This window comes from Cricetulus griseus, chromosome 5, assembly GCF_003668045.3.
Source record: "Cricetulus griseus strain 17A/GY chromosome 5, alternate assembly CriGri-PICRH-1.0, whole genome shotgun sequence".
Lineage (NCBI taxonomy): Eukaryota > Metazoa > Chordata > Mammalia > Rodentia > Cricetidae > Cricetulus > Cricetulus griseus.
Genome location: NC_048598.1, coordinates 148688641 through 148703468, shown reverse-complemented (window position 1 = coordinate 148703468; position 14828 = coordinate 148688641). Strand labels below are relative to the sequence as shown.

General features: G+C 41.0%; 1 protein-coding gene across 6 annotated transcripts in view; it reads left to right on the top strand.

The window, feature by feature from the left end:
- Nucleotides 1-14828, top strand: part of LOC100759473 (neuronal PAS domain-containing protein 3) — a 794410-nt gene that overhangs the window by 363779 nt on the left and 415803 nt on the right. For 4 of the 6 annotated variants that reach the window (XM_035445687.1, XM_035445686.1, XM_035445685.1 and 1 more), the window contains one exon: nucleotides 12723-12799. In XM_035445687.1, coding sequence (XP_035301578.1) covers nucleotides 12723-12799 — 77 coding nt within the window. Of the gene's footprint in view, nucleotides 1-12716; nucleotides 12800-14828 lie in introns of all 6 variants that reach the window. The other 2 variants (XM_035445688.1, XM_035445684.1) reach the window with 1 other exon arrangement.

Below are 14828 nucleotides of genomic sequence, written 5' to 3'. Positions count from 1 at the left end.
GGGGACATCCTTATTTAAACCATCACAGAGTCATACAGGGGGAAGAAAAGTGCAGGTGTTCCTGGGGAGCCATACTGTCTTGAGTTTAGATGTAGCCAGGAAGCTTCCTATGGCATAGCCTACTCATGAGCATGTATTCTAAATCATTGTGTTCTTTAACCTTCAACTAGAAGCACTTCTGAGTCTGATCTCTATTTTGGGATAGCTGGGCCACTACATCATAGAACACTGCTTTAGTATATTCTGCTTACAAAGTAACAATATATATTTGAAATCAAAGAATAGCAGTGTGATGTTTATTTGCCAATTTTCTATAAACTTCAAGGAATGTTGCCATTGCTATAGATAGTTTCACTTCTGTATCTCATGGCTTTGGCTATTTGTTTCCCCTCTCTCGGGTTGTAAACATTTTAGTTACTTTAATTTCTTATTTATTTGTTTGTTTGGTATATGTACAGGTTTGGTGGGTGGGTGTGTACATGTGTGCACAGGCCAGAGTTGACATTGTGTGTCTCTTTCTATTAACCCTCCCTCACCTCTGGAGACAAGGTCACTCACTGAACCTGACTCTCACTGATTGGACAGACAGGCTCCTAAGGACTTCCAGGGGCCTGCCTACCTCCACCCCTTCAGTGCATTTTATGTGGGTGTTACAGACGTCAGCTCTACCCTGTCCTCATGCTTATGTAGCAGGTACTTTACTGACTAAGTCATCTCCCAAGACCCTTTCCCGGCACTTGTATTTGTATGGTGGTAGGTGGTGTATGTCTGCCTGTGCACATGCAAGAGTGCTCTATCATTTTTTTTTCTTTCTGTGGGAATGCTAAGGACTTTTAGTCAAATAATCACCTCACAGTAAAACCTCAATCCTGAGCCTCAAGCCCATCAAGCTTGATAATGAGCAAATCTTGGAAGACCCTTTCCATTCGGCAACCCATGTTCTCCCTAGCACCTCTTCCCTTCTGAAATTACCTATCACAGGTTACAATGTTTGCTACTCTAGACCCCTAGAACTCATACTAATGCTTTCTTTAACCTTATTGGTCACAAAGCCATCTTAACCCTGCCTATCAAATACCACAGAACTTAACCCCTCTTTACAGTCTTGCTGACTTAGCAGGGGCAACACATCCCCTTGTCCTGCCTAGACTTTGAAATAGCAGCGTTTCCAGCCTTCTTTCAAACACACTCCTCTGCTCCCCTCACTCCCTTGCTAATGTAATACAGTCCAGGTCTTCCCCCACAAACCAGTCCTGCTCAGATTTTCTGGGGGAATCCACATGGTTGTATGAAGGCTGTGCTGTCCTTTGCCGTATTAGTGAGGCATTCTGTGACTTGGGTCACAAATAGATGGCCTCTGCCATTTCTTCCCCATGCATACATCTACCATGTCCTAGTTATTTTATTCCTTTCTTTGCATACAACCCTCCCTGTGCCTGCTCCACCCCCCATAAAAACTTGTTTGCCTGGAAATATTTGTGATCATTTATAAGCCAGCTATTTCTTATCTGTTTATATCTTTAATTTCACTGAAGGTGGGTGTTTCTTCTCCTGAACTCTACCAAGTCACCCTTTCCTCTCCTGCTTTCTCCTATGCTTTATATTCCTCGAGAGGGCTGCTTCCTTGTCATATTTTGGAACCTGACAAGCATCTTGAATGTCAGGACCTTTAAGATTTGCTCCCCCTTTACCTGGACAGTAGTAGTAGCACATCCCTACTTGATTATATTCCTGCAGGGGCTTTCTCTGGCCTCCCTACCCGTTCATACACTCCTGTGTATGAACCATTTTCCTCTACACCTTGTTTCACAGTCCTTTCTCCTCCTCTCTTATACAGGGGCTCATGTGTTTTGATCGTCATTGTGGTCTGGCTTCCCCACAAGAATGCAAAGCCTTTCCTTCCATTCATTCAGTCCTTATGGTCCCTTGCCTGGTACTTAGTAGGCCTTCAGTATGCACTCATATGAATGATTGACTTGTGTTCTTCCATCTAGCACAATGCCCAGTAGGGAGCAAATCCAGATGAAAAGAATCAACATGGTGATATAAATTCCCGTGTTTGAACCTACCACACCAAGGAGACCTATGACTTCTGGAGAGGGAAGCAAGACAGCTGGAGGATGAATAAAAATGACTGGCTAGTGGCAAAGTCCATTCTCATCAGAATTCTAGTTCAGTTGCTCAGTTGGGATTTTTGGCAAGTGATGCAGATTCTTTTTCAGAAAATGCTGATTGATTGCACAGTTGTCCCCACTTCATTTGCAAACCTTCATTATCTCTTTTTCCTTTCCTCCCTCTGTCTGCATTTAGAAGGGGCGGAGCTGCGTATAATTCCACAAGGCAATTTTTGTGAATAAACCCACTAACTGGCTGCTTCTTTCAGTCTCCCAGTCTCCGAGCAGAATACAAGTGTCTGCTTTCGTTTATAGATGCTGTCTCTGAACCTCCTTGCATTCATTCATTTGGTTACTTACTCATTCATCTAGGGAATCAGTTATTCAGCCCTGCTGATGGTGCATGGTCTGCGTGAATATCTGGTTCTTGTCTGAAGCAACAGTTCTTGACCTGAGATCCTTGGCTGGCTTTCTTGGGAAGTTCTACAATTACATGTACAAAGTGATATGTTTTCATATTGTGTTTAGAAGAGGGTTGTCTTAAATGGCTTTCTTGTTTAGAGAAAGAAGCCTACGATGCCTCAGAAACCTTTCTCTGAAGGCTTGAGGTCAGCCTTGAATCTAAACAACAGGTCAAATGTTCTTAATATATTTCATGGGAGTGATGAATACCCCAATGTTTCTGCCTGTGCTGCCCCGGTTTCAAGCCTGGCTGTCTTAGGAGCCTGTTGAGCAATCCACATACTCCAAATGGTGTTCGTCTCTCTTTAATTTCCTTTTCAACTTTACCTGACTTACTTAGATCTTCTGTCAATCAAACTCTTACCCAGTTTCCACTGATAGCCCTGCAGTCTTTGTTTATGTGGAATCCGAGGGAAGATTGTGGGATGGAAGAACTGTTTGGGGTTTCTAGTGGTGGTGGCTATATGGTTTACCTAATCAAATTATGTCTGAGGCATTTAGCATCATAAAGTGAATGGCAATTACTGCTGGAAGCGAGCATGAGTGAATCCTTCAAAGGAAAACTCAGTGGGCAGTTGCTGACACTTGAAGAATTGCTGCTGGCTCTTTGCCCAAGTGTGTGGGAAATGTTTGAGGCCCTGATTGCAGTTGGCTCCACATGGTGTGTGGTGACACTGTAGAAATGACATCATGCTTTAGGAAAGGGGGTAGCTGGTGACAAACATACACGGAAAAATTCCTACTCTTCCCATTAAATTCTGGGTAAAGACAATCAGCAGGAGATAGTCTTCAGCTTTGGCCTCTGCTTTCTGTAGAATGCTGTGTGTTGAGCACCTCCCATGGAGTGGGTACCATGCTGGGGAGTATTCATTTATTCACTATTTATTTTCTCCCTTCTGTGTTCTGGGCTCCATTCTAACTGCTAGAGATTTAATAATATAACCCAAATCCTCTGTCTTGTGAAGCTAAGAGCTAGTGAAGGGACAGATACCATGCAAATAAGTTCCAGGACAATTAAAGTTGGGTGGGGAACACAGTAACTCCTCACAATTGCTATAAGAGGTGTTGACTGTTTTGACAGAAGAAGAAATTGAGGTGCATGGAGCCTAATTTCTCAGTGATACCCAACTAATTTGGGATAAACAGAATTTAATATTGAATATGATTGACTCCAGAGCCAAAATCTTTCCTTCTGTGCACAGCTGCCTCCCAGTAAGATGAATCTCCCCAGTGAGTGCCCACTCCAGGCAAAAGGGATAGGCAGCCTCTGAAAATGAGTCAGACATCCCATACAAAGTATCCGAGGCAACACTGTACTACCCAGACTTGCAGATTCTGTGGCAGTCTGGTAAGTGACTCAGTTGCCTCACACAGTACTGAGCAAAATGCCACAAACGGAATAACTGCTCCAGAGACTATGATGGAAGTGATGGTATAGAACTCAAGAAGAAAGTAAAATTGGAAAGTTAGGGTTGTCTTCTGGTACTAAGTGCACATTGGTCCTTCTAGGTGAAGTGTTGTGACTACTCATCTACAGTGATGAGTTCCAAGAAGACTGGGGTATAGTGGAGGTCCAACGCTGTGAGTGTCTGACGGCGTGACCATCCATTGGTCATGTAGCTTAAAGAAAACAACATGGAGAAGACAAGGTGATGAGGCCCTAACCTGGCATGTGTAGCTGTTGCCTTTGTGTGTGACAGAGGCCTGGTCACTGTAGTTCATCTGTCATGTGACCTCGCTGCAGACCTTACTTTCTCCCATTCCCCTATCCTGGCTTCATTTGCCCATTTGGCACATTTTATTTATTTGTTTGTCTGTCTCCACTTAGTGTTCTGTTTATCTGGAGAGTCAGCATGATATCTTCTTATTAGTATGTCTTTTAACACAATGCCTGGACAAGGAAGAGAAGCTCAGCAAATATTTTGCATGGATGCTGTTACCTTTCTTCTAGAAATGGAAATGGAGGCTTGCAGTTAGGTCAATGAGGTTAGTGTCTTTCATACCCTATGCCTTTATCCAGTCATCATATGAGAGTGGTTAAGCTTTGGAAATGGATCAGAGTGACAGTAAGAGCAGGTGCAGGTACCATTACAGACAGAGCCTGGCGTCTTTTAGTATGGCCTGCCCTAGCCATACTGCTTTGTGAACTGATGGTTCCTTTAGCAAAGAAAAAATTTACGTAGCATGCTGCCAGGCATTGGAGTGGTCCAAGAACCAGAGAGGCAAGAAGGGGCAAGAGAAGGAAGGGAGAAGAGAGGGAAAGGATGAGTGAATGCAGGAATGAATGACCAGAAGAGAGAATGCAGAGAGGGTAGGAGACATTGCCTTCTTTTTCCCACAGAAGAAAACAAGCTGCTTCATACAGATCTGAGGTTTCTTCATCCCCCTTTGTATCTGTGGCTTAGGAAACCCAGAGGCCAATGACTACTAGAAAGGAGTCGTGAGGGTGTGGCTGACTTACCTCAGTATTTGGAGCAGATGGCATGAAAGTCATTACATAAAGCTTTGGGATCAGATTAAGAGAAAGAAGGTAACTTATGGGATCTCATTGTTTCACTGGTCATGCAACTAGCACAGTCTGAATGGTAATAGCCTCCCCTCCTACTGGGAGGCGGGGCCTGCATCTGTCTGCTGTCCCTGAAGTTAGGAGGTGCTGCATCTGGAAGCAGCACTCTTAGAAAGGCAGTTTGCAAAATGAGAGAACAAGAATCTCACTTCCCACCCCAAGGGACTGCAGCACCAAACCTGACTCCCATTAAAAATTTATAGTTGGAAAAATAATTTTAGTTTGTTCATGGAAGGTGCTTTCCTCCAACTAAAGTGCAAGACAATGCTGTATTCAAATCTCAGAGTTGGGCATCTTCTTTGTTGTTCTTTGGAGAGCTATGGATCAGGGAAAATGTGGCACCTCCATGTTAGAGTCACTGGCTAGCCCTGTCCCACACACCTGGAACAGGTGGCCTGTAGCATGATGTGCTTGTGAGGAGTTTACAGGAGATGAAAGACCTCTCTAAACTGCAGCCTGATGATTGTACATGAAAGCTGAGTGCATTCTGTCAGGATGGCATGTAGGCCTGTAGCCTTCCACATGACCCATGGGTTCTTCCAACACATGTGTCTGCATCCCTCAGGGAACTCTGGGTCATTCTCAGGTCCTGCATCAGCAGAGTGCCTGTCTTTGAGAGAGGCTCCAGGGATATTTGCTACAGCATCCCTCAGCCAGAATAAATGAGTTGGTCTCTTCCCACTAAGTTCATATATAGTATAACTAATGCCTCCAGTCTCCCAATTCTTCCCCCTATTGTTCCTTTATACCTTCCCCCAAGTTGGGAGGGATACAACTCAACATTTGCTGTATCTCTGGGGGTCTACTGGGAGGAATTATTGTTGCTTTGACTGATGTTTTTGAAACCTTGTATTTATTTTATAGTGAAAATTAAGAAATTTTAGTGTCCTCTAGTTGTATGAAGAAATTTAATTGCTAACTCTAATACATGCAAAATCAAGTCTATAAAGCCAATAAATATACCCAGAAAAAATTTAATTTCTTTTAAGTAGTTCTGGACTACAGTCCTTAATAAATAGTACCGTGTGTGGTGTGTTTATTTTAGTCACATGTACAGTTGGTTTAAAATAATTAAGAAAGTGAAATTGGAGTGATTGAGTAAAAAGAACAATTTATCAAAAGAAAGTCCTCTTAGAATTTGTAGCAATTATTTTGGGAGTCTGAGGAAGATAAAGCTGGGCTATGGAGGTGCAGACCTTTAATCCCAGCACTTGGGACACAGAGGCAGGCAGATCTCTGAGTTTGAGGTCAACCCGTTCCATAGAAAGAGTTCCAGAACAGCTAGGACTACATAGAGAAACTCTGTTTCAAAAAAACAAAAAACAAACAAACAAAAACCATGATCTTGAAGAGTTGCTTCTCTCTCATAATCCTTGGCATCTCTAGAGGAAGCTATCAAGTATCTCACTCCCTGAGGCTCAGCCCAGCTGTGGCCCATGCCTGTGTTTTCCTCAGAGACATTAATGGTGAAGGGTACCCTCAGGTGCTGTCACTCCAAACACTGCTTCAGCCACTGCCTTAAGAATTCCATTGTCAAGGGAAAACATAGGTTCCCCTGTCAAATGCTAACCACCCTGTAAGGGCCTGTGTGAGGGCCCTACAATGAGTGGTCCCCCTAGGAACACCCAAAATATTAGGCAAAGGCCATTTTACCATCATGTGAGCTACAGATGATGCAATACCTACCTAGAAACTCTTATTTCCTTCAGTGGAAATGAAAAGTGAGGTGTGGAAGGTGAATATGTTAACAGGAGCCTTTCCATGGTGATGAAGCTGTCCTCTGGTGATCAAGTACACGGTAACCTGGTGAAAGCAGATAGAGAATGTGGATGATGTTTCACACTTCATATTATGCCATTTTGAAACAGAAAATTGCAAACAGTTTTTGCAGAGTCAGTCCTTAACGTGAGAAGTAGAAACATCCTCCTCCCTCACCAGGCCTATGGAACACATGTATTTCTCTGCTGCTGTGGCGGTTTGAAGCATGGTTTCTTTCTCCCCAGGTCAAGCACTAAAACTTTAGTCATATCCTCCCTAAGTTTTTCAATACACTCCTTAGCCCATACTTAAACTTTTGCAATGCATTCAATCCATACTTAAAATGGGGGAGAAATTTAAATGTGTCTTAAATTTAAATTTAAGAACTTTCCAATTAGCATAAGACTGCTTAAAGTTTCAGTTATTTCCTTAGATTAAAGGCCTCTTTTTCCTGGATTGGATAGTACTCTGTAATGTGTGATAGATTCTGGGATTCAGATGATGAACTTTAAAATAAATTTATTAAAATGTGAATTTAAAAATAAGTACCAGCATATGGGAAATTTCTTCTTGTAATTACTTAAATGTTTTTAATTAATTATTTAATTTTTTATTTTATTTTTTATTCATGAGTATTTGTCCTGCATGTGTACTCCATGCATGCCTGGTGCTAGTGAAGGCCAAAAGAGAGTATCAGATCCTCTGGAACTGGAGTTACAAATGGGTGCTGGGAATCGAACCTGGATCCTCTGCAAGAACAGATATTCTAAACCACTGAGTCATCTTTCTAGCTCCTCATTTTTTAAATTTCATTTTCTTATTATTTTTTGAGACAAAAGTCTCTCTATGTAGCCCTGGCTGTCCTGACACTCATTATGAAGATCAGGCTGGCCTCAAACTCATAGAGATCTTCCTGCTTCTATCTCCAGAGTGATGGGATTAAAGGTTTGTACTACCATGCTTATTAGGTCTTATAACTGTTTTTAATTGGGCCTTCAAATACCTGATTAACAATGTGATATTATTACCAGATGCATAGCATGAGAACTCCACATGTTTTCTACAGTGTGCCTGGTGTTTCAATTGAAGTTTTAGTGCTGTGAGTGCTGTGAGTTAATCTGGTGTTGAGCTGTGGTCCTGTGCCTTTTCTCCAAACTGGCAATGCCCTGTGAGTAAGGCAGACTCAAAACAAGCAAGAAGTTAATTAAAGGAGGAGGTTGTTTGACACTTGGTAGAACTGTGTGGCCTAGATTCAGATTTAAGATTTGGTCTAATGTTACATGAAGATAGTGGAATTTCTCAATAGTCACACAGTTAGACATTTAGGCAGACAGACAGACGGGCACACACACACACACACACACACACACACACACACACACACACACACACACACAAAACCTTATAAATTACTATAGTCCCAGAGCAAACTTTTTCTGGCTCCCCTGGCCCTTCAGTGAGGGACACTAATTGAGATTCTTCAAGGGAAATTTATTTTCTGTCCCTAGTAGCCATGGTGGGAGGGCTCATTAAACATTCTGTCCTCCATTCTCTCAAAGACCCTGCCTTCGCTGAGCCCAGTGCTACATCTCAGGAAGTGAGGTCTGGAGACTCCTTTAAGCTTATCCTTTCGGCCTCCCTTCCCCCAAACTCGGTTGGTATAGAAACAGACATTGCTCCCTGAATGAAGGATTCTGAGGGCAGCCTTGGGAAGCTGCCAGGCACAAAGCTTGGTTTCCTCCAGGTGGAGGGGTCCATTCTTAGATGTTGCCAGTAGAAGAGCATTGGCCAGCAGCATTGGCCTTGAGCACTAGATCACGGAATTAGGAAATGGGGAGAGATGGACTTTGAATGAACTTCTTGTCAACCAGTGCCTAGATTTCCCTGTGTCACACTCTTCACTGAGGAAGATCTTTCTCCTCTCTTGAGTGAAACCTTCCTTTGGCAGCAGGCTCTCTGCGTCTCTCTGCTTGTGGTTGCCCCTTGCATTATGAACTACGTTGGTAAGGGCCCTGCATGCAGATGGCTAGGAAGGAAAAGGGCAAAACAGGCCTCGAGGCAACCAGAGCCCAAAACTTCTCTCCTTTCATTATGTGTGTCTACTGAGCTGTCCTGTTTCTACTTCTAATGGATTCTTCCATGGCAAGTTGACCTTTTGGCTGAATAGGTCAAATTCCCACTGAGTGTTAATCCCCAGTCTTCCTCTCTTCATCCCTGGAGACCCAGAGCACCAGTTCAGAACATGACTGGGCAGGTATGGTATATTTTTGAAAGAGGGTTTTTTTTCCCCACAGAATTAATTCTTAGAGATCACCATGTACAGCTATGACTGGGTGCAGAGTAGAATATTTTGGCTGACACTCTTGAGGGCAAAACTAATATTTTAAGTCTGTGTTTTAAACTGTTTTTCCTCATGCCTTCTACCTTCTGATGAGAGCCAAGCCAAATGCCTCATCCTCACAGCTTCTCATACCACTGTGGATTTCTGAAGGCCAAGACCGGGATTCTCTAAGCTGATTTCTTTGAAAGAATAAATAAATAATTCTTTCCCTTGTACATTTCTTCCTTTTAAAAGTCTCTAAAACTTTGTGTTCTGCCTTCTTAGCCTCTATAAGGTATGAGATAGAAGTGCCTTTTAAGGGTAAGTTTATGTTAGGCCTGGTCTTAAGCAACAGAAGATTGTCTTATATTTGTTTACTGAGCCCCAACACTAGTAACCCACTTCCTAGCTAGAGAGTTTCAGCATCCAATGGGCACTTAGCAGATGTTGAGTATAGTTTTAAGTTGAATTATATGGCATGCTTGCTTCCTTTGAACAGTTTGTGTATGCTGTTCAAACTGTCCATCCCTCCTTTCTGTGACTTAGTGGCAATCTTCACAATGGAAAGTAATCTCCATTTATTTAGTAATTCCCTGCTTATGGGTGTTTCTATTAATTTAGTGCTGTTTCAATTTTAAAAGTAGTCAATTAAATAAACTGATAAATGAGTATATCAGCATGTGGAATGAAAAATCAAAAGAAAACCCTAATACCAAGGTGCTGTTGTGTGGAAGCTACCAAATGGACTGGGGATGTGTAACCTTTTAGAGGAGACAGGACAGCGACATATTCATAAAGCAGGTTACTATACTGAAGACAGTGGAACTCACTGAGGTTTAGTTCCTCTTGGCATTAATGTTACTCTGCAAACTCGTGACATTAATGCAGGAGAAAAACAAAATAACTGTTTCCATTGTCCCAGTGTTATAAGCCCACCAATTTTCGAAATGCTGAGAATCACAGGAAAAGTGCAGGAGAAGTCCATATTTAACATCTATTCAGTTACCAATAATGCCAGAGTTAAAGCAGGACTCCTACCAGGGGCATAATGGGCTCCTGTTTAACATATTTATGTTGGTTGTAAAATTAGGAGCTGTCATTACAGCCCCACATCACCTGCATAAGTGCAAAACAGATAAATCAAGAGAAGTTCCAGTGTCATAAAAACGCCATTGAGTAGAATAGCATGAAACCACTTACAGGATACTGGTATATTATGCTATGCTAGCGTGTGCTGGGATGCACACTGAGCCTTCCGAGGATCTGGAGAACAAAGAATAACTGCTTGGGTCAGAGTCAAGGATGCGAGAGATGTTGAAGACATCCATTTGTAGAACAACCTGAACACTGGTGAAGGAAAGAGCAGGAGAGGAAAGGCCAGCGGAAGCCAGCCTTGCATAATCCCTGCGTGTTATTCAAGACAACTGTTTCTGGGCTTCTAGAAGCATTTGAACTGCCATCTGTTGTTGCCAGAGCTTGCCTTGTGGGCCTTCTTGTAAATAAAGGCTTCCTTTTACATTCCCTGGGTAGCCGAAGGGCTCTCTAAAGTCAGTGGCTGAAGCCCTTTCAATCCCATCTTATTGAGTTATTCATAGAATAGTGCATGTTATCTAAAGTCCAACATTAATCCTCTTTAAACGGCATGCAGTTATTTATTTCTAGCCTTGTAATCGAAAATCTCCCCAAATTCTGAACTATTAATAAACTCTGAATCGTAATTACTGCCTCAAAAAAAAAAAAAAAAGGAGTGGACATTTTAGAAGTTTTTCAGCTCTCCTCTTCTCCCTCCTAAAAACCACCCATCCCCATAATCTTAAAAAAAAAAAAAAGGCTGCAGATTTTATTCATGTGGGATCATTCACACCAAGCTACCATAATGTGCAATTAACACTCTAGAAACTGAAAACAGTATTCAGCAAGACAGCTGCATTATCAAAAATGCCAAAGGAGTTTTGAAGGGAGTAATGTGCATGTTAGAATAGAAAATTAATCAGAAGCTCATGCACACACATACACAGCAGTGCTACTTAAATATATTTAAATATGAAAAAAGTAAAATCCTATGTCTGCACCTATGGTAAAAATTAATCTCAGCATAGAAATTCGGCTTTTCCCATTTGAAAATTATTAGTTACAAGTTTTATTTCTGAAGGAAACGGGGATATAGGACTAGAGTTTCCAGCTGGAATAATCTTTAATAATCATCACTCTTCAGTTATATTTTATAAATTTTTCCATTGAGAAAATGTCTCTCTCCTTGTTCTCTTATAGCAATAATGGCAGTTGGCTCTCATGCTATTTTCAGTGTGTCTTTCAAATACTTCCTCTTGATAATTAGTGCAGGCTTCCTGTGTCTACACAGCACAATACTTGTAGATGTTTGTGTTGAGGCCCTACTGGGCTCTTGGTAGGAACAATTGGTGTGATAACCAAAATAAAGTGGCGTTCCTCAAGTACCATTTGACAGTACTGTCTTGTCTACTGGCTGAAAGAGGTTTTAGCTGTAAGAAAGCAAGTACTTTTGACTTTGTTTTCATTTAGTACCTGGATGTGGAGAGGCAGGAGGACATGGAGAGTCTTTCTGGCCACATATGTAGAAAAGCTCTGAACATGTTCTTTGTTAAGTCTCTGTCAAGCAAACAGATACTTTTTGATTTATGTTTATAATACTTGAGATCCTAGAAGAAAGAATAAGCACCCCATAGAACAGCAAACACCCCATAGAACAGCAAACTAGCACTGCACACTTAAAATCCTGGAAAGAAAGGACCCTTGATTCAGGGTTCCATCTAGGCTGTGTTTGGAGTGCACTTTTGTTACATGAGGTCGCCTTGAGTGGAAGGTGTGCCAGCAAGCTGATGCTTGGGAACAGTGATTGGCATCTCCAGACCAGAGAGAGCCACTGAAGGAGGTGCATGCTGACCAGGGTCCACCGGAGCTGCTTGCTGGCTTTATAGCATTATCACATGAGTAATCAGAGATAGGAAAGCCCCACTTCTAGACACATCTCACCAGTGTAAATGCTCCTTATAGAGATTCTCCTAAATTGTGAGGAACATTCACATTAGAAAATATTAGATGTATAAGAGTTTATCTTGCTCTAGCAGGGACTGGGGCTATTACTATTGGTACTTAAAAATAGCAATATCATAATTTATAAAAAAAATACTGCACTCATTTGTTCTGAGAATATGAACATTTGTGTGTTTTTACCTCACTATGGGAAAAACTATCTAAAAGGTAAAATTTTAAGTTTGGAGTTTTGGGGGCGGGGGTTGTTTGTTTTAGGTTTGTGGATACTGATATTTAGCCCAAACATATACTTTGGTTCAAACAACTCTGAACCCAAACTGACAGTGGACAGTGCTTCTTCCAGAACTCATTGGTGCTGTGACAGAGTGGTAATGAAAATAGAGAGAGAATAAGCTGAAAGTCTGAAATCAGAGCTCCAACTTAATTATTTTTCTTCTTCTCTCTCTCTCTCTTTTCTTTCAAGTTATAGGTGCACAGCGAAGGCGAAGTCCCAGTGCATTAGCCATCGAAGTATTTGAAGCACATTTGGGAAGCCACATTTTGCAGGTACCTCTAAAAAGTCTTCCTTCTAACTTATCAACAAAATCTCATATTTGAAATATTCTTATACATGTTTTTTTAATTTCAGATGTGTATTTAAGTTCTGTAATTTTATCTTGGAATTATGCATTCTTATGAATTTGTTTTTTCTTCCTTTTTAGAAAGCCATTCCTTGAGAGACAATTAATGAGAAAGGGAGGGCAAGTATTATCTGTGCTGTAATAATTTAGATGGTTGCACTTAGTCAATGCACAGTGTGTAGTGACGGGCTGTTCCCAGAGTGATCATGTGCGTGCTGTACTTGTGAGTGAATTATGTGTGTGTCCTCTGAGCTACATATTGCTTTCCAAAGTGCAGAGTTTCATTGTATAAGTACTGTGGCATTTTGTGTGTGTGGTGTGTGTCGCCAAACTTTAGTTCTTTGCTTGAGTTTGTATTTGTTAAATGCTTCCAGTCCTAATGTTTGCCTCCTCAAATTAGAAAATTGCTTAGTGTGAATTTTTAAGCCTCTATTTAAGTAAAGGACTCTAATAATAATTGGTTTTGCCAGCACATTTCATGACAAATAAATGGGAAAGGTATGAGGATGGAGCTGTAGTTCTCTGGCACAAAGAAAGTTCATCCCTGGCTCAGCATTTTACTTAACTATCTTACTATAATCTTAAGCTTATACCATCTGTTTAATGAGTCCACCTTCACCTGTGAATCACTGGTCTTCATTGTCCAGGGTAATGTTTAGAAGATGTGATGATGCTTTTCCAGATTCTTATCCATTCAGAGCTAAGCAAAGAAATATCCATAAGATATCCCTAAGTAGTGTTAGATCTAGAAGGTTATCCCCTAAGTTTTTTACACTAGGAATCCATTCTGGATTTCTTCTTGAGAAAATCATGTGCAGTCACAGTTGTTAGTTCTCCAGTCCCTTTATTGAAAGCTTGGGAATCTCCCCAATAAGTGTTCAAAGGACGTACTCCACATCTCCCCCTAGATCTACCAAGTCTACTAACAGGGTCAAGTAATGAAATTGCTCTTCTCATGGGCCTCCTGCAAGAATTTTGTTGCATGAAAAAAATCATAACTTAACAATTGAAAATTTAAGGCACGGCTATATCTTGCCTTAATTTTGTTTATTCTGTTTTTATCTTCCTTAATATCTGTTATTAACTCAGAAGTAGTGTTTCTTGATCCACCTTGAAGGATGCTGCCTTTACAGTAAGTCCAGGTTGCTTTTAAGAGTACAGAAGGATCATCTTTCTTTTTAGATGTTCTGATTTTATCCTCACATACTTTGTTCAGGTTCAGGATCTCTACTACATGTTCTCTATTGACTGGGACAAATATATTATTGGATTATTTTGTGATGCAAGGCTGTTGCTAATTAGATTCTCATATGTTCAGTCCTACACATAGTCAAATGAGAGAGGAGTTCAAACAGTAGCCCTAGATTATTGTTTTCTGAGTTCAAATTCCTTTGCAGGGTATAATTTAGAAGTTGTGATAATTTAAAACTCAGAAAATATATGAGTTTGAACTGACTTTAAATACATCACATAGGGTGGTTATCCCAAATCTCTGCTCGGCCCCATGCTTTGTTTAGAGAACAGGGGCTTTACAAGGAGACTGTTAGGTTCTCAGTATTTTTGGTTGGTTACATTGTCCTTAGACACCACACTGTAAGAAAAGCCCATATAGCTGGGTATCACTTAGAGGAGACTGAGCACAATGACATGGCCATGACCTAGAAATCATGTTACACAAAAACAGTGGAGAACCCAGAGAAATTGTTCAGAGAACATATAATTTAAAATGGACAGTACTGCCCTATCTGTATGTTGGAAAAGCTCATTAAAGCAACACTATTCTAATACTATCCTTGGAGTATAGTGGGGGAAAACAGGAATGAGTGTAGATTAAAGAAAAAAATATTCTCTTACCAAAAATGTCCTAGATACACTGACCACAGGTAAATTATTTGGAGTTATTGGCTGTAAGGGAATATATACATGGCTTAGTAAATATGCTTTCACAAAAACAA